At 35.8% G+C, this 26,422-nt stretch overlaps 1 protein-coding gene across 1 annotated transcript; it reads left to right on the top strand.

Annotated features, from left to right (window-relative positions):
* Positions 1-1,250: 1,250 nt before the first annotated feature.
* LOC122059008 lies at positions 1,251-11,052 on the top strand. Its single transcript, XM_042621718.1, has 7 exons — positions 1,251-1,278; positions 1,363-1,443; positions 1,653-1,751; positions 3,918-4,061; positions 8,172-8,254; positions 10,595-10,657; positions 10,763-11,052. The coding sequence occupies exons 1-7, from the start codon at positions 1,251-1,253 to the stop codon at positions 10,970-10,972; spliced, it is 708 nt and encodes a 235-aa protein (XP_042477652.1). The 3' UTR covers positions 10,973-11,052.
* The last annotated feature ends 15,370 nt before the right edge of the window (positions 11,053-26,422 follow it).

Genomic DNA, 26,422 nt, shown 5'->3' with positions numbered 1-26,422 from the left:
AAAAGTAATTTTCTATTTCATAGGGGGAGGCCAATCATTTGTCCCACAAAAACATTTTCCTAAATTTCTAAATAAAATTTCAGTCTTCCATAATCTGATCAAAATCCTATTATTCTGACGAATAACGATGACCATCAGATGACCATCGTGATTATATACGGAAGGCCCCCTTAGTACACGCCGTTAAAGCTCATTTGGTTTTTTTTTTCCATTTAATAAAATATTGGAAAAATCTCTACCCGGCTGCACTGCCAACGGCTCTTTTTTTTCGAATACTTTATGCACTTTTTCCCATGGTTCAGGCGCGGGCGTGAATGCCACGCTACCAATCCAAGCCTATAAATATATATTATTTTACATAGCTAACCGTTGCAGCTGCTTTGTTTTTTCTTTCCTAAGAAAACGTTGCAAGTCTCCATTGTCTCTTCACTCTCTTCCCGTCACTTCTGTTGCGCTCAAAAGAGTTGCAGATATGTAAATTCGACACTTAATTTTACTTAAAAACGAGGTTAAATCTCTTAGCTAATCACAAACTTCAATGATTCTTGAATTCTTGATTTCTTTAATTCAAGAATTCAAGAGTTTTTAAGTCCAAGAATACGGCATTCACAAGTAATCGTTTCTAAGGTTCTTGATTTCTTTAATGGTGTTTACAGTTTTGAAGTACGTTCTTGATTAATCTAGTGGCGTTTACTAATTTTTCTCTCTGGTCGTTTCTTTCTCTTTTGTGCAGGTGATCTAGGTTTCTAGGTATCGTCAGTCGGTGGAATCTCTTCCCGCTACTTCTTTTGCAAAACCACTCGAGAGTCGCAAATAAATCTCTTAACTAATAACAAACGTCAGACATTTGATTCAATAAGATGCTTCATAACATCAGACCTTTGATTCAATAATCTCGCAATCTAAAATCCGATTATCTGCAACTCTGCGAAGCGGTCATTTGAATTGATGCTCGTCGACAGTTGGGGGCCAGAAACCGCCTTCCCAGTCACCGGGGACAACTCCTCCCCTGTAGCCGTCGTCCTTCCCATTTGGTTCTTGCCCTAGATCTGCGGGCTCCTAATGAATTAAACAGTTAAGAGTTCAAGATTTCAAGATTTCCTAAGAATACAATGACATTGCTGCCTCCAAGGCATACTCTCAAGTAATCGTTTCCAAGGTTTGGTCAGGTACGGGCAAAAGCTCGAAGAGTATGTTCTTGATTTCTTTAATGGTGTTTACAATTTTGAAGTGTGTTCTTGATCTATTTAATGGCGTTTACTAATTTTTCTGTTTTTTGTTTCTCTTTTGTCATACTTTTTGTATAATAAAAGCTCAAGCAAGTGTTCTAGGTTTCCAGATCGACATTGCCAGTCAGTTGAGTCTCTTCCCTAATTTACTTCTGTTGTAAAACCACTCGATCGTCGCAGATAAATGGTTTCGACCGCTATTATTCTAAAGAAAGTAGGTTAAATCTCTTCCCCCTACTTCCTTCTGTTGCAAGACCACTGGATAATCGTTTCGTTTCTAATGTTTTGTCAGATAACACCATTAAGAATTCTTTAATGGTGTTTACAATTTTGAAGTAATCATTTCCAATGTTTTAACCGCCATTGTACTAACAAAAAGTAGGTTAAATCATTTTTTTTTTTTTTGGAATCACATATTTCTAGAAATTCAAGAAGTGAAGTCCAAGTGGAAGATAATATGGCAACCTCAAGAGATATTCGAGAATTCGTTTCGAAGCTTTCATCAGATAAGGCCAAAGCTCGGTAAGTATGTTAATGCTTTATTTGTTGGCGCTTATTATTTTTTCTGTTGTGTTTTCGTTCTTTCTTGTCTTACTCAAAATTTATTTAGGAAGGAATAAAGGCAATGGCAAGAAAGCCTTCTGCAATGTAGGCTTTCATCATATTAGGGGTTGCACAATTTTGTTGCTGTTCTTATTGCTGTTCTGCTGTAGTGCAGTTCTGAGCTCTTTGCTGTGTCAGTGTTTGGCTAGTATGTTTTTCTCTGCGTATCTCACCTATCTTCTTCTTTTAACAAACTGATTTATCCTTCCCAAAGAGCATCCACCCAGGCAGATTAATATTTCAAATGAGAAAGCCTTGAAGTATTTTATATTCTTCTCATAATTTCTTTCAAATGTACATAATATCAACAAGAAAGAAAAATTCTACATGGACAGCAAATAGGCAAGCATAGCTTAGGGCTTTACCTTTCTTTGAAGATACCAAAGTATCTGTTGCATGGAAAATTTTGGGTTGGCATCAGTTTTGGTACACAATCTTGCAATAATTAGAAGAGTTCTAAGCTCTATAGAATCATAAGTATTTCCAATGTCTCTTGGACCCACTGGACTAATAATAAGTCAGTACCATCCTCCTCTGAAGGTTGACCAGTTATTAGCTGAAGAATTAGCACTTCAAGCTGGAAGATTATGTTTCTGCATTCCTGATCCATGCACCCATGCACCCTGGAAGGAGTGAGAAGAAATGGAAAAAAAAAGAAGGGTAATCAAAGGAAAGCGAGAGTGTGTTTTTATTTATTGGTAATTTGCTACTTCAGTACAGGGGTCAGAGTACAGCATATCTATGGAACATAACAGATGAGACTTTCCAATGTGATTTCCACGAGAGCCAAGAAGACCAACATCAGCATCACTCATCAAAATATGAGAAGATCAAACTTTCAACAAGCAGAAACCATGTGTGCCATGTGCAAATAATTCTTACCTTCTCAGTGAAATTCTACATGGACAGCAAATAGGCAAGCATAGCTTAAGTTTCTACCTTTCTTTGAAGACACCAAAGTATCTGTTGCATGGAAAATTTTTGATTGGCATCAGTTTTGGTACACAATCTTGCTACAATTAGAAGAGTTCTAAGATCTATAGACTCATAAGTATTTCCAATGTCTGGGTCTACAATCTTATGCATGGATCTGAGAAAGTTAGAATCCTGGACCCACTGGACTAATAAGTCATTACCATCCTCCTCTGAAGGTTGACCAGTTATTAGCTCAAGAATTAGCACTCCAAGCTGGAAGATTATGTTTCTGCATTCCTGATCCATGCACCCTGAAAGGAGGGAGAAGAAATGAAAAAAAAGAAAAGAAAAATGAAGGGTAATCGAAGGAAAGTGAGAGTGTGTATTTATTTATTGGTAATTTGCTACTTCACTACAGGGGTCAGAGTACAACATACCTCTGGAACATAACAGATGAGACTTTCAATGTGATTTCCATGAGAGCCAAGAAGACCAACATCAGAGAGCTGCAAAGAAAATTGCCAATCACTCTTTTCTGGTATTCATCAGCATCACTCAGCAGGATATGAGAAGATCAAATTTTCAACAAGCAGAAACCATGTGCGCCATGTGTAAATAATTCTTACCTTCGCAGTGAAATTCTCGTCCAACAAAACATTACTTGGACTGGTGGGCACATGATAGATAGCTGAGTTATAGAAGAAATTCAAGTATTCCTGCACAATTCATATCAGAAAGATAATAATTACCTATTTACCAATATAAATATATATATGCACTGAGATAAGTCTAAATGTTCATGCACGTGATGTATCCTTATTTGTTATGGATAATTGGTTGGAGGGGGAAAGATCGTTTGGCTTTTGCAAGATTTTAAGCCAGAACACTGCAAAGCTTCTTCACTGTAAGATTGCATTATGCTCAGATATTCTTTTAATTTGGCAAATGTTCACTGTGGTATATTTGTTGGAATTACTTTATAATACCAATGGTTGTTAATATTTTGTTTATTTTTTTCTAATCCATTGTTTTTCGGCAACTAAAACATGGCCGTTCCTTGTAACATTGCTCATCCAATCTATATACATCAGAGATATCCACAAGCAAAAGGCAACCACCAATAGTTGTTAATCTTCTGTTTATTTTGTCTAATCCATTGTTTGTGCCCAGCTAAAACATGGCCATTCCTTGTAACATTGCTCATCCAATGTATAGCCTCAAAGATTCCCACAAGAAAAAGGCAACCACCAAATTTGCTTTCTCCAAAAACCCTTCGAATTGCCATCCAACGAGCAGAGGATGCAAAGTTTTCGGGTCAGTGATAGGAACTCTATTGTGCTTCATTTGATTTACTCAATTATTACTTAGCACTCACATTGAGTAGCTTACATGGTTGTTTATGTTGAGGATGTTTGCGAGATTTGAAAGTTGTACTTGTACTTGATTAGTTGTAGGATTTAATGTGATCCTTTCTAAAAAAAAAAAAAAAAAAAAAAAAAAAAACCATTGTGGAAATACATGGAAGTGTTTGTATGTGCATGAATGCATCTTTCATCCGACTATTGGTGTTTCTTTCTTTTTCTTTCTTATCCATCAGGTAGGAGACTACTTCATGTGTCCGTTAGAATTATATTTGACCAGTTTTAACAGACACATGGAATGAACAACATCCACACCTTTGCTTATTAGGAGTTACATAGATCTTAAGTCAATGCTATTATTATTAAATTTATGCTTATGTATTTGTTTGAAATTCTTATGGAGTTTGTTATTTGGTGTTAACTTAGGAAATACTAATTTTTCTGCGTGTTTTCATTTGCAATTATGTCAATTTTCAATACTTTGAGGTGCCTCATTTTTGGTGAGCTGTTCTAGTACAGCCATCCACTCATGCAGTTGTTTAACGTGGCATTTTTCTTGGCATTATAGATGTATAACCATTTTTTTAATTTATTTTTAATAGATATGTTTCTGTTCATGCTCCCCAAAATAGTAACAAACTAATTGGTTCTAAGGCATAATTGTGAAAGCTTTGAGAGGTATTTTGCTTGAACACATATATGACTGTTTTGGTATTTTGGGGGGGGGGTTAAATCAAGGTTCGAAATCTCGTTTCGTTTTGGTGTTTCGGTGGGTTCAGAAACACCAGTTTCGTTTCGTTTTGGTGAAATTTTGGCCGAAATGGTGTATTTTTTTTTGTCTGTTTTGGTTGACTGTTTCGGTGGTCAAACAGCCATATTTTGACCTGAAACTTGGTGGGTAGCTTATTTTAAGGTTAATAAACATGCTTAGAACATAAAAATGCAAAAATATCATGACATGACATTGTTTTAGAGTTACACCTTTGTTTGGCAGCAACCGTTGAACTATTCTGAAAATTTTACCTAGTTTTGGAGAAAGAGCTTTACCTTTCCTAAGCTTTGAATGTGTAGATCTTGTAGAAATCCAATGGAAGTTAAAATGTGTGAGGATGTGGCTAATTAGAGGCTTGTTAGAGACTTGGAGTGTTTTTCCTTTAAAATATGCAAATGGAACCGAAACCACCGAGATAGGCAAGACAGAGTTGAAATTTTGACCGAGATATGATATTTATAACACATAGAATGTACCGAGATGACCGAGATACCAAAACGAGACTGAAATTTCTGCTGAAATACCGAAATTTCAACCAAATTTTTGTACAAATGTTATTTCGGGCCTTATTTCATTTCAGCCAAAAAAAAAAAACCACCAATATTCCGAAATTTCGGCGAGATTTCGAACTATGGTTTAAATAACGACCTTATTGGAACAGCTCCAAGAAGAGTACATGGTTGAAAATAAGAAACCGTAACTCTAGTTTGGGACACAAAGCATAATTACGTAGAGGTCAGAAATACAGATTAGGTTTGATAGTTCAAAATAAATTATGATCAAGGTCTGATCAAGTAAAAGGACAAAATAAGTAATGAGAAATAATAGGACAGAAATAAAGAAATAGAATTGAAATTAGGCAGAATTGGGGCTAATAACTTCTAAACCACTGATCAGTTAGGCCTGAAACTCAGGTCATTGCCCTTTCAGTTAGTCCTAAGAGGTTTACATATGGGTGATTTCTCTCAACTATAAAGGAGTGTGCTTGTCTCCACGAGGGCATCTAACAGAAACCGGTGAGGTAGCTAAATAGTGATAGTCGCAGTTATAATAGTGGGTCTTAACAGTGGAATCAATAGAGTCTAGACCAATATAGAAATAAGAGAGATGAACAAAACACACTAGCTGAAACTGGACAAGAAAACAATGTGTCTGCATGGTATAATTTTGAACAGAAATTGATCTGAATTTATAGCAGAACCGAACCAGAATAAGAGGAATCAGAAGTTGAAGAGATGTTCATATCTGCACTGTATAATTTTGAACAGAAACTGATCTGAATTTATAGCAGAACTGAACCAGAATATAAGAGGAATCAGAAGTTGAAGAGATGTTCACAGTAATCCCCCTGGGACAATTAGGGAATCCTCACTTAAAACCTCAAGGAGTCCATGTCAATATCTCCCAGTGAATCCACACATAAGACTGAAAGCATCAGCAGAACATTTTATTCAGTGAGAGCTGTGTTTGCGAGCAGCACGCCTCCTATTTATAGGTAGAGGTCCACCCTTAATATGTGAAAGAAAATACAATTTATAATTTCCAAATAAACTTGTGGACTGATAAATCTGAAAATATAAGCTCTTATAATAGCTTCTGGAGCTTCTACGATCAGATTCAACTTACGTTCTCAAACCAAGCAGAAAAAAGAATTACTCAAATTGAAATAAAAACTAGAACAGATCTTCTGTAGTTTTAGTAACAAGCTTCTAGAGTAGCGCTTGGTTAAGGGTTGTAACACCTTTGGTCTTGGTTTTTGCTGCATCAGTGCATGCTCAAAGAGGCAGGCCGTTAAGCTCCTAAAACAAAAATGAAAATTGAACACCCCCCAAAAAAGAAAGAGTAGTTCTTTTATGATCTCAATCTGAAAGTTCAATCACTGGGACCTAGAAATCAATTCCCATGATTTAGAGTTCGATCTTCCTGTTGTTGTGACATGAGATTCTACTCCAGAGTCTCTACTTTTCTGTTTTATTAGGTAGGATAAATATCCCCGTGGATTTTCTAAACAAACCATTGCCTTAAAGATATTCCAAATGAATGATAGCGACTTGGTCGATTGTTACTTGGGGCACACTGATTGACCAACTTGCCTTCAATTCGTGGGCTTAAAGTACTTGCAATGGATGCTGACTAGCATGATTAGGCATTTCAATTTATAGGGATTTCGAGATTTAATTTGAAAAGCTATAATTCCAAAATTTTGTTGCATAAATTGAAATAAATATTGGCAAGAAATGTCCCACATTATGAAGAGGCATACTGGAGGAAAGAGTAACTCCTCAAAACCAGAATGTCAAGAATTTCTATGGAAATAATGGATAAAATCCCGAAGACAGAATTAACTGTTTGTTTCGCAAGAAACCATGACTTTCCCTATTGAGAAGTGATCCTGCAAGGACTTACAACTTTCTTGATGAGTGCTTGATGAGCTAATTGATTGATTGAAGAACCTACAGACTACTACTGAGAATTATAGCTAGAATTTTTCACTATACCTTTTATATCCATGGAATTTTCTAGAAATTTTTTTTGGGCTTCCCCTGAATAATAGGTTAAATGCTATTTGCTAAACCTGTTCATATATGCATGTTGGGTACTGCTCGTCATTTAGATGCCTATGTTGCTATAGTGATGTTGATGGTGATGCTCAAATGATCTTTTGGTTGGATTGATGATTTGGGTTTTCTTGTAGGATTTTGAATAAAGGAAACACATATCATGCTTACAATGGTGTACTGTGGGTTGTGACATATTTCTCATTGTTTAATACATAGTTTCGAATTTTCTTAATATCATATAGCTATTTGTGAGTCCATAATCCAATACGTTTATATGACTACATTATTGTCATCTATTTGTTGAACTGTTCTGGTTTTGTGGGCTTTAGTGGTACTATTTCTGAGTTGCAGTTTCTTAAAGTTGCAAGGTATGTTTATTTTTGCTTTATTGCTATCATATAGTTATTTGTGAATACATTATTGTCATCTATTTGTTGAATTGTTCTAGTTTTGTGGGCTTTACTAGTAATATTTCTGAATTCTAGTTGCCTTAAAGTTGCAAGGTATGTTTATTTTTGCTTTATCGCTATCATAGAGTTATTTGTGACTCCATAATTCAATACGTTTATAACTACATTATTGCCATCTATTTGTTGAACTGTTCTGGTTTTGTGGGCTTTACTGGTAATATTTTTGAGTTGCAGTTGCTTTAAAGTTGCAAGATATGTTTATTTTTCTTTATCGCTTTTGTTGTCTTTGAAGATTTATTATTTCTGCAATGCATTTGAAGGAGCCTTGCAGGAACTCTCTTTTGTGCTGCTTTTCCAAGCAAGTGTGGATACTCTACAGTGCTTATCTCTCACCTCTATGAAGGTATTTGGCTACTTTGTTTTTATCGTATTATTTTGTTGGAAGAATTAAAAGTTAATTGATATCTTTGGAAATATGTGATTCCATATTTTCATTTGGAGTCAGCTTATTATTATTTTTCTTCTAAAGAAACAGGTATTCTATTGATATAAAGGAAAAAAATAAAAAAGCAATTTATAAAAGGATGTTATAGCCAAAATGGAGCCTCCAACACTTAGACCCCCTATACAAAAGCCAATAAACCTCCATCCCTGTACGGAATCAACCCAAGTATCCATACAACATTAGGTTTTCTACCCTTTTAGATGTACCTAGGAGGACTGAGGTTTGGGTTTAATTGGATTCCTAGTTTTACCCTACCCTCCCTGCATTACTTCTTCTTGGGCTTTGAGTTTGCTTTGAATTTGGTGTTACATGACTACTGTACCATTTGGTATTTAGACAGAAACAATTGGCATCATCTACATTGGAACTCTTGGGGGAGAATCCCAAATCAAACAAGAGAAGCCCAACTCCAATGGAATGATGCTGCAAGTGTGTAAGAATCTTAGATTACATTGTGGAGAGCAATGACTTGTCAAAATTTGAGACTTTCTTTCTAAGGTAGTGAGGAGCATGCAACTCACTCATTTGTAGGAGACTTGGGTAAAGGAACCTTCTAAGAGGGAAAAAAACAAAATGAGAATACTAAGTAGCAGAAGGTGGGAGTTCGTGGGAAGTAAGTAACCTTAGAAGCTTAGAAATTTCAGCAATATCTGAACTTATTTTTCGTTGTGGTGTAGAATTGGTACCCTTTTTTTTCCTTGTTCCACTTCTAGAAGGAAGATGGAGAGGCTAAAGGGCTATGACTAAGTAAAGAAACCAAAACTGGTTTTATTTTCTCTCTCTCTCTCTCTCTCTCTCTCTCTCTCTCTCTTTTCCCCTTTTGATTGTGGAAATATTATTCCGAAGGTACTATAATAATCCCCTTGATTGGCCATATGGAGTGTGTCCGTACATATCGTCAGTCGTCCCTACTGTTCTTGAGTCTTTTTTGTCTGATGGCAGCTGTCGAACCCTACCCCCTCCCCCCACCCCCCCAAAAAAAAAAAAAAAAAAAAACCTGCTGAAGAGCCCCAATCACTTAACTTGTTTAGTCTTGCGAACCAAATCCCATTTGATTTTCTTACAATTCAAAATTCAGGCTGAGGCACCATCATGGAGGTTTAAAATGATTGGTGAAGATAAGATTTAAGGAATGGAATTCTTTCAAATGTACATAATATCAACAAGAAAGCAAAATTCTACATGGACAGCAATAGGCAAGCATAACTTAGGGTTCTACCTTTCTTTGAAGATACCAAAGTATTTATTGCATGGAAAATTTTGGGTTGGCATCAGTTTTGGTACACAATCTTGCTACAATTAGAAGAGTTCTAATCTCTATAGAATCATAAGTATTTCCAAGGTCTGGGTCTACAATCTTATGCACAGATCTGAGAAAGTTAGAATCCTGGACCCACTAGACTAAAAGTCAGTACCATCCTCCTCTGAAGGTTGACCAGTTATTAGCTCAAGAATTAGCACTCCAAGCTGGAAGATTATGTTTCTGCATTCCTGATCCATGCACCCTGAAAGGAGGGAGAAGAAATGAAAAAAAAGAAAAGAAAAATGAAGGGTAATCGAAGGAAAGTGAGAATGTGTATTTATTTATTGGTAAGTTGCTACTTCACTACATGGGTTAGAGTACAGCATACGTCTGGAACATAACAGATGAGACTTTCCAATGTGATTTCCATGAGAGCTAAGAAGACCAACATCAGAGAGCTGCAAAGAAAATTGCCAATCACTCTTTTCTGGTATTCATCAGCATCACTCAGCAGGATATGAGAAGATCAAACTTTCAACAAGCAGAAACCATTTGTGCCATGTGCAAATAATTCTTACCTTCGCAGTGAAATTCTCGTCCAACAAAACATTACTTGAACTGATGGACACATGATAGATAGCTGAGTTATAGAAGAAATACAAGTATTCATGCACAATTCATATCAGAAAGATCATAATTACCAATTTACCATTATAAATATATATGCACTGAGATAAGTCTAAATGTTCACGCATGTGATGTATCCATATTTGTTATGGATAATTGGTTGGAGGGGGAAAGATCATTTGGCTTCTGCAAGATTTTAAGCCAGACCACTGCAAAGCTTAAACCGAGCACTGCAAAGCTTCTTCACTGTAAGCTTGCATTATACTCAGATATTCTTTTTATTTGGAAAATATTCATTGTGGTATATTTGTTGGAGTTACGTTATAATACTTCTGTTTATTTTTGTCTAATCCATTGTTTTTCGGCAGCTAAAACATGGCCATTCCTTGTCTCATCCAATCTATAGCATTAGAGATATCCACAAGCAAAAGGTGACCACCAATATTTGTTAATCTTCTGTTTATTTTGTCTAATCCATTGTTTGTGCGCAACTAAAACATGGCCTTTCCTTGTAACATTGCTCATCCAATGTATAGCCTCAGAGATATCCACAAGCAAAAGGTGACTACCAAATTTGCTTCCTCCAAAATCCCTTCGAATTACCATCAAAAGAGCAAAGGATACAAAGTTGTCGAGTCGGTGACAGGAACTCTATTATGCTTCATTTGATTTACTCAATTATTATTTTGCACTCACATCGAGTAGCTTACATGGTTGTTTATGTTGAGGATGTTTATGAGATTTGAAAGTTGTATTTGTACTTGATTAGCTGTAGGATTTAATGTGATCCTTTCTAATTAAAAAAAAAAAAATTTGTGGAAATACATGGAAGTGTTTGTATGTGCATGAATATATCTATCATCCGACTATTGGCGTTTCTTTTTCTTTCTTATCCATCAGGCAGGAGGCTACTTCATGTGTCTGTTAAAATTATATCTGACCAGTTATAACAGACACATAAAATGAAAAACATCCACACCTTTGCTTACTAGGAGTTACATAGCTCTTAAGTCGATGCTATTATTAGTAAATTTATGCTTATGCATTTGTTTGAAATTCTTTTGGAGTTTGTTACTCGGTGTTAACTTAGGAAATACTAATTTTTCTGAATGTTTTTATTTTCAATTATGTCAATTTTCATTACTGTGAGGTGTGTCATTTTTGGTGAGCTGTTCTAGTACAGTCATACACTCATGCAGTTGCTTAACATGGCATTTTTCTTGGCATTATGGATGTATAACCATTTTTTAAACTTATTTTTAACAGATATGTTTCTGTTTTCCTGCTCCCTAGAACAGTAACAAACTAATTGGTTCTAAGGCATAATTGTGAAAGCTTTGAGATGTATTTTGCTTGGGCACATATATGACTATTTTCCTATTTGGGGGGGGGGGTTAAATAACCCCCTTATTGGAACAGCTCCAAGAGTACATTATTGAATATAAGAAATCCTAACTCTAGTTTGAGACACAAAGCATAATTACATTGAGGTTAGAAATTCAGATTAGTTTTGATAGTTTAAAAAACAAGGTAAAATTACATGATTACCCACTTTTGGGTTTCCCATTACAAAATTACCCAATCTATGTTTCAGTTAACAAAAATACATTATGTGGGGTTTGGGTTTACAGAACTACCCAAAACAGTGTCATCCCTCAATTGAGGAGGTTTTTTGATAGTTTTAACCCCCACCTCTCTTCTCCCATCTGCTCCTAACCCCTTCATCTTCTTATAACCCTTTTCTCTTCCAAAACAAACATGGCTTTATATCGAATTTACAGAGGCAATGGTTGCTCGAATCGTCGATCCCAACACTGTCAGCCTTGAGCCATCTACCTTGGTAAACGCAACTTATTATATTCAGAGCAGATTTGCTGGTACTTGAAGACAAATCCGCCACTTGAACTCCATTCTCACTGAAACAGGAAGGGAAATCCCTCATCCTCAGACTAGGAACAACCATAATTTTTCTTTTTATTTCTTCCGCAATTTTATTGGGTAACAATCGCAATCTGATCTTTCTTTGGGCTTTGAGTTTTCTTTGGATTTGGTGTTACATGTCCATTTTACCATCTGATAATTAGACCATAGTTTTTAAGGAGCTGGTAAGGCGACGAGCTGATGCGGTCTAAAGATGGTAAGGCAGTGCTCCGCCTTACGTGAAGTGGGGCCTTATAGGTTTTTTTTTTTTTAAACACATTTTAAAATTACTTGATGAAGATTCCAAATATAGATTTTTTATTGGTAGGTGTATGGTTTTGTTAACACTTGAGATGTATGGGATCAGCTTTACTCCACCAAAAATAACCAAAACAAACAAAAAAAAAACACGATTCACAAACAGGGTTTGGATTTTGTCAAGGGTTTTAAGAAAGGGCTTTGAGAAGGAATCAAGGAACAAGGAAGAACCATTGATCCAGACCGCCATTTTGCTCCGGCAGCGGTGAGCTTCATTCTTCTTTGACGGGAGTAGAAATATAGTGGATGACCTTAGGACTTAGGCATTCATTTTGGCATCATAGAGGTAAGTATAATAAATACTTGTATTTTTTATTTCTTCTTTTCTTTATATTTATAATTTTGTTTCATAATTATGTATTTATATTATATGTTAATATGTTATGATGATTGATGATTGATGAAGATGAACTTAGTTTATTCACTTTATTGATTTGTTTTCTTAATGAATATCTTACATTGGTTTGCATATGAATTGTTAATATTTATTTAACATATGAGTAATAGGATTCAACTAGGATTTGAGCCAAATAGATTGGTTTTATAAAAAAAATTACACAAGAACGCTTTAGTCAATAAGGCGATGCTTTATGCCCGCCTTATCGCTAAGGCACTCCGAAAGACCCTCAAATGCCTCCGTCGCCTTACCGCCTTATCTGAAGAGCCCTCTCTCTCTCTCTCTCTCTCCTTTTTGATTGTGGCAATATTATTCTGAAGGTACTATAGTAATCCCCTTGATTGGCCATATGGAGTGTGTCCGCAAATATCGCTAGTTGTCCCTACTGTTATTGGAGTCTTTTTTGTTGGATGGCAGCTGTTGAACCCTACACCCTCCCCCCACCCCCACACACACCAAAAAAAAAAAATTGCTGAAGAACCCCGATCACTTAAACTGTTTAGTCGTGCAAACCAAATCCCATTTGATTTTCTTACAGTTCAAAATTCAGGCTGAGGCATCATCATGGAGGTTTAAAATGATTGGTGAAGATAAGATTTAAGGCATGGAACTTGCAATGTTTCTATAATTTTTTTATTGTCAAAATCCATATTTTGGGGATGAAAATGCTATGGTGGTTATAAAATTCTTTAGTGGTTATTTCTTCTTGACTTTATTTTCTTAAAACATGAATGGTAGGAGACTGATGGATATTTTTTGTGGGTTGTTTTCTTATCAAGTCTCCTTTCTTCAAAATGATTGAGAGGGGAGACTATTTTTAAAGGTGGTTATTGTCATCTCTTTTTTAGTATGATTGAATGGAGACTCGTTCCCACAAATTGAGATTAAGAAGTGACTGGTGGATTGATGGAATAATGGTTTACATTTTTCTATGTCTCATTTCATCTGTGTTCTCTTAAACATGAGTGAGAATGGAGATATTCAACCCTTGCACGCCACACCCCCTCTAAAAGAAAGGAGATTGATTGCTTGAACATTTTATACAGCATCATACTAGCTGGCATATAATCTGGACCTGTTGATGCATGTGCTACCCATATTCAGTAACATTACGTCATTTGTAAGTTTTACTTCTTTTTCTGCATTCATTTCAGTTGTAACTTTTACTACTACTTCTGCATTCCCTATCCTAATGGCCATTTACTTTGAAGATTATTGTTGATTTTGTTTCTTCTAAAAGTAGGACTATTTTTTCCCCTCTTGATATGTGCAACAAACTATTTTTAATTGTAAGAATTGCATCATACATTGATTTCTATTTACTTTGTTTTTCGATTTTCACCTCTTCTTCTTAGTTTCAATATTATATGGTTTTTATTTCCAACCTAGCAGGTGAAAGTAGAGTATGCCTGATTGTTAAATGTGTAGATGAATATGAGGTAACTAACGTGAAATATTTCTTTATCAACGTTACTTGATTATTCTCTAGTACAGTACTTCTCTTTGTAAACATAGTCATGATAAAAAGTGCCAAGAAGCGGAATTGGGTCAATCTATCAGGCTGCACTTTCTTCTACTAACCTTAATAACACCCGCTTATATAAAAACAGTGTAAAACTAAAAATAATTTCCTAGTATAGGAAGGGAAAAACAGCTTGGATACTATTGCTAGTGAATGCATTGACATGGTATGCAAAATGACTTGGAGAGAGCATATGGCCTTGTGAAGAGGCACTGTTTGTTGGAGTAGATGTACAGTATTATATATAATTTTTTTAGGAATGTGGAGACTTAGGGAAGTTCAATAAATACAAACATGTCATCAGCCTTGTTTTCTTTATTAAATAAGTAGTGTTGTCTGATGACTTTGATCTGTTATACATCACAAGTGGGATTAGACAAGGGGTTTGCTTTTATCTGGCTCTGTTTAATGCATTTTAGGGTTCTAGAAAGATTCTAGGTGACCAAAGTTGTCTGGAAGTAGAAATATTAAGCATTGCATGCGAGGAAATCAAGGCGGCATAGCTCCTTATTTTGCTAAATCATCTGATCATGTGCCATCTCTTCATCACTCCAAGCTTCCCTTGGAACAAGCAGTTCAGAATGTTGGGAATCTAATGTCCCTGATGGGATGTAAACATCTACGTGGTTTAGCTGTTGAACCCTCATCCAGCCAATGATTGGCTGAGTCGCCCTATAATATAAATCTGTCATCCCATGCTATTAACATATGGAACTTTATTATCTCAATGACATCAACGCCACTTTTTTTGTTTTAAAGGTACTTTAGTTATTGAGATACGTTTATACATGAGGACTTTCTTGTTCCATTTCATGTGGACATTATTATATGCATGCCATCATATAAAAAGTAGAATCTTGAGGTGTCTCCAATCATGAGCTCTTCTTCTTCCTCTTCTCTCTTAAATTCCCGGCTTTTCCAAATCAACTAAAAAAAATTTTGACGTTATCCCTGAATTTCCTACCTCCTGAAATATTTTTGTATATCGTATTGATGGGGAGAGAAGTGCATTTTCTTACCAAAAAAAAAAGAAGAGAGAAGTACATTTTTGATTTTTTGGTGAAAATTTCTGTTTGAAAATTTTACTGCTTAACTGCTATGTTCTTGCATCTTCATGGTCATTTGCTGGAATCAATTAGTAAAGACGGTTGTAATAATATCCATGATAAGACTGGGAACATCATTAGCTCAAGTAGTTTGTGTCAAAGAAAAGGAGGGGGGGAGGGTGACCTATTTCTGTGTAAATGCTCTATGCTGATCTGTCACAGTTTACGGATTGCATGTTGATACTGCACCTTAAATTATGCTGTAGCAGTCACTAAGGGGCTGACCTGTGCTGATCTATCTTAGTTTAGGGATTGCGTGATGATACTGCACCTTAAATTGTGCTATAGCGGTCACTAGATGTAAAACATGCTTAGATTCTTCTAATACTATACAGTGTCATAGTTTAGTAAAGTGTTACATGTCATGATCTGCCACGTACACATTAGTGGGTTCATCTAACGTAGGACTCCACACTCGTCTCGGTGGTAAATTTTCTTGGAATCAAGGAGTGGCCCAAATTTTGATGCAAAGTTTCAGTGAAATTACAAAACTACCATTAGAGGGGGTTGAACATAAGAATTCAAATGGAATCTCTGTAATTTTGAGTTGAGCTACTTCCTCTAGTCCTTTTGGCCTAAAATGTTACCAATTGGCACACGCCGCCACACAGTTCTCTCTCTCTCTCTCTCTCTCTCTCTCTCTCTCTCTCTCTCTCTCTCTCTCTCTCTCTCTCTCTCTCTCTCTCTCTCTCTCTCTCTCTCTCTCTCTCTCTCTCTCTCTTTTTGGTATAGCAAAAGGGAAAGTTTATTAATGCAGAAAGAGGAGCAAAACCAAAGGAAAGCTCTACAAAAAACTTTATGATAAAGCTCTACAAAAAACTTTAAGATAATGTATGGGGAAAAACTTTGTCTAATAAAACACTCTTGAGGAAGCCTTGACATTTAAAAAAAAAAAAAAAATTCCTTTGTGGGTCATATCATGATAGATCTATCGATAATAGATACCATATGAGTCTAATTTATTGCTTTATGATGCCTTATCCTTTCTTTTCATATACATTAAGAAATATAGTAGGGATCAATCTGTATAACACCTTTAGCTTTGGGGTTTAAAATTTGAATCCATATCAGTTCAATTAGTATCATCTTGAGCTTAGGTGGTGGAAGATATTACAACAAAGTATTTTCAAACCATAGTTCAAAATTTAGGTAAAAAAGCTGAAATTTTGGCTGTTTATCTCAGTTTCAGCCTTGGTCAAAGCAAAACCACCAGGGACTTGACGAGTTTACAGGGTTTTGATCAAAATTTTGAAGAAATTACCGGAATGACTGAAACGGTCAAAATTTCACTTGAATTGGTCAAAATTTTGCTTTAAATAGTCTCAATTTTGCACTTCTTTCCAATATTATGTTTCTTCATTCATATTCTATATTTTACTAAATATGAGTGAGAAAGAAGATATTATGTTCTATATTATAACTTCTTTCCAATGTTATGTTTCTTCTTTCCAATTTTTACTAAATGTTCTATGTTATAAGACTAAATTATGTGTAGAATAGGCTATAAGAAAAAGGACATAGTAGGCTACAACGTGCACTAGCAACCTAGGGTCCGACGCCAAATTACCACTTTGGGTTTTTCCCCCCAATCTAATAATTCAAGCATGTGTAAACATTCTTAAATAGGTATAAGAAGTTTCAGTTTTAGGGCAAATTCCATCATTTGGCCACCAAAATGGCGATTTCGGGTTGAGCTGTGGAACATATCAAATTTTGAGTCTATTTTGCAGATTTTTGAGTCCTGGACCCTAAATATTGGTTTCACTATGATCAAAAGCTGGTAAAAATTAAAATTTGGAACTGTTGTGAAAGCTTAGTTTAATAAACCAAGACCAATGGAGGAAGAAGAAGAGAAGAGAGAGAGAAGTTGTTGAACCCACGGTAGACCTAGATTGTATGTCTATTGTGGGAACTTCCTTTATTTATAACTAGTGTAACAAATTACTGTTGTAGTATTAATAGGAAACCTACTCTAATTAGGAAACCAAATAATAATATAGCAATCTAATATATCTTGAAAAGGTTGGGACAAACACCCAAATCTTCCAGTGTACCTTTGCTCTCTCCTAAGTATTGTGGTCAATACAAGGCTCAAACCAGCTAAAATCGATAGGAGTTCAAGTAGGTTTTGACAAATTAACAGGCATTGTCACTTCCCCTCTCCTTCCCTATCATTTTCTAATCATAGTAGTTTCTTTATTTTCTTGTTAGTTTAGGTCAATATTGAGGGTGGATCTCGCCGCAATGGTAAGGTTTCTCGTCGTGGGTCCAAATCGGAAAATAGGCTCTTCATGAAGAGGGGGCAAGGCTGTCACATTAAGACCCTCATGCACTGGGAACACCCTTAGGTCAATATTCCCCCAATTAGATATTTTAACTAGGCTTATCTATATTAATGTTATTCCTCGAGTCCATCATTTATTCGATCAACTAGCCCCGGTTTTAAGTGATTAGCTTGGGTTATTTGAGTCATTTAAGTTAGAATAGGATTAGTAGAGTTATTAATAATATGTTTCTCAGCGCAAACAACACTTTTAATAGTTTGATTGAATATCAGCAGGCTTCCATCCATATTTTTGGTTCCCACCCAGGGTTGCTAGTTGTTTTCCTTGATTTTTAGTAACAAAAATCTAGGGACATTAGTACATTACTGCTCAACTGCTAATTAGATGTATAGATAATATGAAAGGAATAACTAATTACATTTTACAGAATCAAATAATGGAAGTTATAGATTGATTTATGTGTACTTCTCTGAAGAGATATAATATGCATTGTATATACGTGCAGTTGTGTCTCTGCTTATTTAACTACTTGTACTTATATTGAACAATAATAGGTAATGAATAGCATCTTCTGACCATGACAAGAAGCCAAGAAGACTAGTGCAGTAATGGACAGGATCTATGTGGACTTGCCTGAAGAGCTTGTGAAGCTATATCAATTATCTTCACAGGATCATCCAATATATACTTCTTTAACAACCTTATAAGTGTAACCAGAAGTTCTTCTGATACACCACTATCAGCAGCAGAACTGACTTTTGTACCACTACCATGAGAAACTGGCTGGGAAAAAGGCATTGGAGATATATCTTCTGGAAAATGGAAAACAACTGAGGATCCCCAAAACCAACCTGCAAACATAACATTGATAAAAATGGGGAGAAAATTGTCTCAGAACTCAAATGGTAACGATACTGCACTGTTCATGTTCATGTTCATGTTCATGTTCATGTTCGGCATTACCATCACTGGTCCAGTTCACTTCTAAGGGGTCATATTGTTCTGCTTTTCTCTGGATTGCATCTTCCATCTTTTGAGATGCCATGGTCATTACACTTTTTATAATTCCCCAAGTATTTTGTCCAAATTCTGTGGCCCTTAGAGCCACAACATTCACGGTGTCATCATATCCATACCCGCCTTCTCCCACCTGTTAAGTTTTTAATTTCTTCAGTACAACAGTATAATATTAAGGAATGGGATTCCTGCTTTGGTGGGTCTAGGAAAAATATGTAGACTGGCAAGTAGTTTTGCCTCATGGCATCTCTAAGGGGGGCCAAATTTTGGGTACAGGTAGACCCCATGCCCATTCTTACATGCTTAAGTTTCAGAGAAAACAGATTTTTTCATGTGGAAAAATAGAGCTTTAAAAAATCAGTACTGTGGAAGACCAAAGAAATGACAGTAGTGGCCGGAGTATCAAAAAGTGTCCATGGGCGTAATAGGTGGGTATTTGATTGAATTAGGCTCAGAAATTTGACCTTTTCAATAATCCAGATCGCATCCTCTCCATCCAATAGTTGGAATGACCACATTACTTTCCATGTGGCACGAATAGGTGCAGTGGAAAGGTATTCTTCCTAATCCAGGGGGATTTTTTCATAATCTTATAATGAGATTTATTGTCATAATCTTTTAACTTTAACAAAACTAAAGGCAGAATGGAAGATGAAAAAAAAGAAACAAAGAGAAAAGGAAAAGTAAAAAACCAGTCAACTTGTTTATACGCAGTCGACTCTACTGTGTTCAAATTTGACAACAATGGTCAAACGCAAGGGAAAGATCTATATTAGAAATTACCTTGAAGTAAACTCCTTGGTGCTTGCTTGGACTGCACTGGCTGCAGACTGTACAACACACGATGCAACCAAAGACAATTAACAAACCCTGAAAAAATAATAGCAAAAAAAAAAAAAAAATGCAATAAATGAGTTTAGCGAAAAGGATAGTTTTCTTGTGCAGAAGAAGGTTGTTGTGCATAGCATACACCTAGATATGAAATGGAAATGTTCTATAGATGGTCAAACATGTCAAAAAAGGAATTGAAAATAGAAAACTACTTTCCCCCCAACCCCCAAGTTGAGAGAGAGAAGAAGAGAAGATCATTTTTTTATTGGATTAGTTTAGTAATCACAGTGCGAAGCAAAAGGTACCATTAGTTTTAATAGTAGCTCCTAATCTGAAAATGATAGTTTTTTTTTATCAAGAATTAGCACCCTGCAAAAGACAACTACCTTGCCATCATGGTAGCAACCCATGGTTAATTAGGTGTTACTTGGCTTGTTATTTCTTAATAGTAGAATGTGATTGGCATTCATTTACACAACTTTATTATTGTTCCGCTTTTAAAATCAGAATGGACTCATTTTGCAGAGAGAGAAAGGGGGATTTTTTCCCTCACATTTTGGTTTGTGAAAATTTCTCTTCCAAGAATCATTTGCTAGCACACCAGGAAGGGGAATATCGGAGTTCAAAGTAAGGCAGGGGAGGAAGTGTTGTTTGAGTTTTGGAATTTGGGTATAGTTGTGATTGTTGGAGGGCTAAGATCCGGGTTGCTGATTGTTCGTGGGTGGGATGTCCTAAAGTAGTCATTTTTTTTTTTTTTTAATATATACACTCAGATCCATGTAGCCAACCCCATTTAGTTGGGATAAGGCTGAGATGTGTTATTTTCTCCAAAAAATAAAGGTCTTTATAAGTGCCATGTCCTTAACATGTTTGCATGACACTCCTATTGTTCCGAAGGAGCACTGCTGTTTTTCACAAAGAAGAGCTACAGCCTAACCTCTAGTAGTTAACCAGACAATCAGCAGAGTTGCAAATCCAAATTTGATCTCCACGATATGTAAGGTGAAGTATAAAGAAAAAATCAACTGTGGCTGATCAGATTCTAACACTTGTATCCATTTATTGCAACATAGATTCTTAGAATAAGACTCAAGTACTATTACTATGTTTTCCTTGAGGTTTTCCTCAAGAAAGCTTGTGTCTGGAAAAGAGTATTTGTGGGAATGCAACTTGCATGGTTTAACCACAGGTTTCAAGTTAGCTGGCATGTGCTCTTGGCCTCATGAATAAGGGACTACCCTGCATGTTTTTCTTTCTTGTAATGTTGCTATCTTTAATAACTGTAAATGTTGACAACAGCCCCTTGGTTTGCAGTTAGAAGTTACAACCTTGTCCATGATCTCTTTCATGAAAGTTCTGTCCAAATGCTTCACTTCCTCATAAGAATTTTCAATTCAAGCCACTCTAGTGATAACCATAAGAGGCCACTCTATCTGTCTACTTCTTCATTCTAGATCTCAATTGCCAGCCTTATCTCTGTGCTCCACAAAAGACGTCTATGTTATATTCTACTTATGTAGTTGATTCTGATTCTTATTTTGGCATAGGTGTAAGAGTAGCCTCTGCACCTGACTATAGTCAAAGTGCATGGATTTCTGCCTCCAATTAATTGCTTTCCCTTTGAAACCATTGCATTTAACCTCCTTTTAGCCCCTAAAGACAGTTCTTTTTTCTCCGTTTCTTGAAGCCTCTCAAGTTCAGTATCTTTATTTTGTTGATTATGTTTCCAGAGCTTGTCTCTATGCTGTTCTTCATTTAATTCTGGAAGTTCTCATGAAATATGAACATAGCATATGTTATTACTCCCCATTTCTCCTCCTTTCAACTAGGGCAGTTCAGAAGCATGTCTTCAAACCTGAATTCCACCATCTCCTTCCTAGCCTCACTTCATTGTTGCGATTTATGAATCTGTCCATTGTTTTGAATTCTTTGGTTGTTTTCACAACCTTTGCATCAGCTCTTTATTAATCTTTGGTATGCAGGATCTATTCTTTCTTAATGATTGGTTTGCCTTAATTTATGTTTGATGGCCGACTGGTTGATTTTCAGGATACAATATCTAAAGCTACGACCCAACAGTTGAGTTCAACTGAGCCCTCTCTCTCTCTCTCTCTCTCTCTCTCTCTATGTGTGTGTGTGTGTGTGTGTTCAACGTTTTCTATGTGAGAACATAGGATATGCTTGAATCTTGTTAGTTGAAAATTGATAGGAGTTATGTTTCTTTGTTTCTTTTTCTGCTTTTTAGTTTCCTCTTACCTCACCACCAAATCTGTCATGACACTATTAGGTGCATCTCTAATGCTTGTAATAAACTTTGAATTAGGTAGCTGGTCTTTTCACACTTACTTTTCAGAGATTTTTTTTTTTTTTTTCATTTTAACACTTCTGTTTTTGTTCTTCTTTGTTGGCATAAGATTGTGTGATTACATCAAACTAAAGCCGGGGTGTCTGCAAGTAATTTCAACTTTGTTAATGGAGTCCAAACCAAGAACTCATTAAAACACCCCTCACCACAACAAACTCCTCTATAACATATTGGGATACTGAGAGGCCAATTGTATGAAAATCATCAACCACAAAGGAATTTGATGACCCACAAAATGTGGACTATATAAGCCACCTCCCTCAGTTCTTGAGTCATGCCAAGATTCACTACATTAACAAGGAAAATTATAAATATAAAATGCCTCTGGTATTAACCCAAACACCTTCACTCGAATATCAAACTTCACATTGTCAATTTGCTTCTAACAGTTGACTAACTTTCTCAGTCGTAACCAATGCTTATTACCTGCTAATACCAACCTAAAGCTAGAGAATTGAGAGAGAGGCTCAAGCTTAGCAAGTGTAGTTTCCATTCAGGTAGGGTGAAACAGAAAACCAACTCACAAAGATCTTCGGACTCGTTAGAAGAAGGGGACAGAGAAGAAGCTACATTTATAGTTAGTTTATCTTTCTTAGGGACTTGGAAACACTAATGGCTGCCTAATTTTGTGTTCGGTGGTTGCTGGGTGTAAGGTCTGGACTTTTAGTTAGCTGGTTTATGATTCATATCATTCTCTTCTATCACTGTGCACTACCTAATGTTTATTTTTGTGCTTACAGCTCTTTTTGAGGTGCTAAGAAAATCTTTGGACTAATGGTATTTGATGTTTATAGAATTATGAATGGAATATGTATTTGATGTTTATAGAATTATGGATGGAATATCATGAGATTGGATGAATCTCATTTTAAACAGGGTTCAATCGTTTAGTGGGTTAGTGGGTGAGGATAGGTTTCAGAATCTGTTCTGTGGAGTCGAAAAAGTGGAAATGAATGCTTTTAGATTTTCCCATTTTCGTAAACTTTGATGCCCATTTTGATAGAAGGTTTCAGGATTTTCTATTTCTTACTCGTCAGGTATCACCCACATGTGGATCTGTGCTAGTAAATGTCCTTCATGAGGATTTAGTTCGTCCACCAGTTATTGTGAATTACTTAAGTCTCTTTCTGGTGGGATGTAAAATGATGTAAAGTAGACAAATATTTTCAGAAGAGAATTCCAGTGATATAGAAGTTATTTCCTTTGCCATGCTTTTCTACAAAAACCTGAGGTATTATGGGAATGTTCCATTTACTATATAGGCTTTGTTCGACTTGATGTAAATTTCCAAATACTTAAATAACGTTAAAGGGAATATTTTACTTCCGGTTATATAGTTCACAATGTTTAGCCATAGAATAGCAGTCCCCACTATGAAGCTAAACTGCACTTTTAGTTACTTTTTATGAAATAATATCTATATTCAGAAACTCATGTTACTTTTCCCCCCTTTTGCTGATGCATTTCAAATTGAAAGGAGCCATTTTAGTATGCTTTTGTGGTGTTTATACAATTATTCTTGGTGTAAGTTGAAAATTTCATTTCTGTTTTGTTTTAACTTTACACCATTTTGTGTCCAACAAGATGGAACCAAAGAGAATCCAGATTCTTCAAGAACTTTTTGCTTGATGCTTATTGCTTATTAGGATTGATTATTATATAGGTCATGATTTCTCGCATTTGATGCCTGAAATTAATTGGATATATACTTTGTGCTTATTGTGTTAGAAGTTTGTTTATTATTCAATAGCAGCTGTTATCTCTGTTTTCTAGAATATCATTTGATTGGGCAGCAGTTGTTTTCTCTTTTTTCTAGAGTATTTTTAATTGGACATCTTCATTATTATTTCTAAGGTTGAAACTTCATCTAGTTATGTAAACTATTTAAATTCTCATTGGGTAGCCAGGAAGGGATTCTATGTGGCTCACTTCAGACAATGCCAATCTGAATTGAGTTGGAAGTTCTCAAGTATACAAGCAAATTTCTATACAGAGATCTTGGATAATGTTATCTATTCCTGGGCCTGACTAGCGTTCTATCTCACAAAGTTGAATGCTTTTGGCTTGACCTTTAGCGATATCTACTGGTAATTGAAATGATGATTTTTTATGGACACGACAAGTTCATCTGGCATTCCTCCATGCAACTGGATGTTGTTCTGTAGCACATGCTCCAAGAATGGATCACTTATTTATTCATTGCACAGCAGAGAGAAGTGATTTCAAACTATTTATTAAACATTGACTACATCAACCAATAAAAATGGTTTCAAGATCCCTAGCAGGTGCAGATGATATTTTCTTCTAGTTGGGTCTCTTTTTAAGTTCAACATGACTCTTCCCATTTGGTAGAATCATATGACTTCATTTGGGAATCTCTTTTTATATCCTTTGGAAACCTAATCACATTCTGTTTAGGGTTTGTTGGAGTGATTTGGTGAGCTCTTCTCATTAACAGGGAGCATAGGAGCAGATAAAATAGCCAAGAGATCTTCTACAGGAAGTGCAGTGAGGAATAGGCTCTTCAAAACGAAAATCTCAAACCTGTTTATCCACAGTTAGAGAACATATCGACAAGATCTTAAAGTTATTTTCATTTTACTCCACCATTCTATGCCTATTCTCTCTGTACCTATTTCTTATGTTGTGTTCACTGTAGCTTAGTGGGTTTTTCTCTATGGACATTGGAAGCTGGAAAACTTAGAGCTCTTCAGGATTCTGGCAGAGGAGTACCCTTTTCCATGATCAAATTATTTCCACTCACCTTTTGCAGTTTTAATTGGAACTAAATTATTTATTTTTTGTTCCTATATTTTTTCTTGTGTTTCCTTAACCTTTATTGTTAGCAAAACCATCAAATTGAGTAAGACTGAGTTGCAGAAATTAGGAATCAACAAGCAGAAACTACAGCATCAGAATTGGCACCTTGCTAAAGCCAACATGCAGATGCTAGCAGTATGGTTGCTTTTCCTATCTTCAGTAGTTAATTTTGGTTCCATATGTTTTCATCTATCCTTGATTTTTAGAAGTATTTTGTCATTTTTAAGTGAAAAAATCTTTGGAAAACAGGTATACCTTATTCAGATTTGTTTCACCAACATTAGTATAACCATTCTATATGTAAATTCTTTTGGTGTGCAATACTAGTTTGAGCCTAGGAAATTTGTTTGCTACAAACCAAATAAAGCGTTAGCTCCCTAGAATCCTACAGGAACATAGTTTGATTACAAATGAGGATTCCCCCAGCCTATAGCCTAAGATCAGTTCTCTTAAATCATCTAAGCATTCACCATTATTTGATTACTATTGCTCAGCCTGCAGCGCAAGATCAGTTTCATTCTCTATTTTGATTTATGTGAACCAAGTTCTTGGTTTCAGAAAATTTATTGATACTTTTTCTCTAATTGTGCAGGAACTTAACTTGGGTAACGATAAGGTAAGATTTATGTAGTAGATTTCTTTCCCAGAAATGAAGTTATCTTGTTTATACAAGTTCCCCAAATATGTGGTTTTGTAATTACTCCACCTCACCCCCAAAATAAAATATACCTATATGTAGTTTGGCTTTGTTTGTTAGCAGCTAAAAGCAGTACTGCATGAACTTGGATTTAGATGAGCCTTGCTTACAGCAAAGATTGTAGAACTGCAGATAAGTTTTGCCTATGTCTTCTATTTGTTTCCGAGTATCGTTCACGTTAATGACTTAAGAATTAATCTTTATTTGCAAGAGAAAGGGAAAAGGAGAACCTGTCAAAATCCTAGTAACGCCAACATGTTCTAGCAAGTCTAGCTGATGATTTGTATGCTACATGTATTCAGAACTGATCTATCTCCTTCCTTCTTTATCACTTACACATTGTTTTATGGTATTACTCTAGATGTGGGAAAGTGTTAGGGCACTCCTCACTGTTTAATTTTAACAATAGGACTTCTAATATAAACAAGAGAAACCAATAAGAAATTAACGTCATGCTGGAATTGGGCCATGTTTTTCTTGCTTCTTATTTCTGTACCTAGTAATTTTTTGTTGTAGCTTATTATAATTTAAATCTCTGATGTATGTCTTGTAGCAATTTGATCTGTTGCTACTGCTGCTGTTGTGGCCTAACAAGGGCCACAGAAGGAGAAAGCTGATAACAAAAGGTTTGTTTCTAGTAAATTTTTAAGGGTAATCCATGTCTTAGAACAACTGGATAAACATGTCTGTCCTTTTCACGGCAAGATTTGTTTAAGGCGGCAATCTTGTAGGTTCAAGTCCTGACCAGCCAGAACAACTGAAGACTTACCAAACTTCCACTCCATCCAGTGCTTCATGACCAAATCCTTGAAGAAAGTTCATATCCTCTTAACTATCGGTGATTTCTATCATTCAGTTTTGATTCTTATATGTGGAGTAAAAACAATGTTAAAGTGTATATTGCCCCCTACCCCACAC

This window comes from Macadamia integrifolia, chromosome 13 (assembly GCF_013358625.1).
Source record: "Macadamia integrifolia cultivar HAES 741 chromosome 13, SCU_Mint_v3, whole genome shotgun sequence".
Lineage (NCBI taxonomy): Eukaryota > Viridiplantae > Streptophyta > Magnoliopsida > Proteales > Proteaceae > Macadamia > Macadamia integrifolia.
Note: the sequence above shows the minus strand (reverse complement) of the source record. Positions and strands in the feature narration are given on the sequence as shown.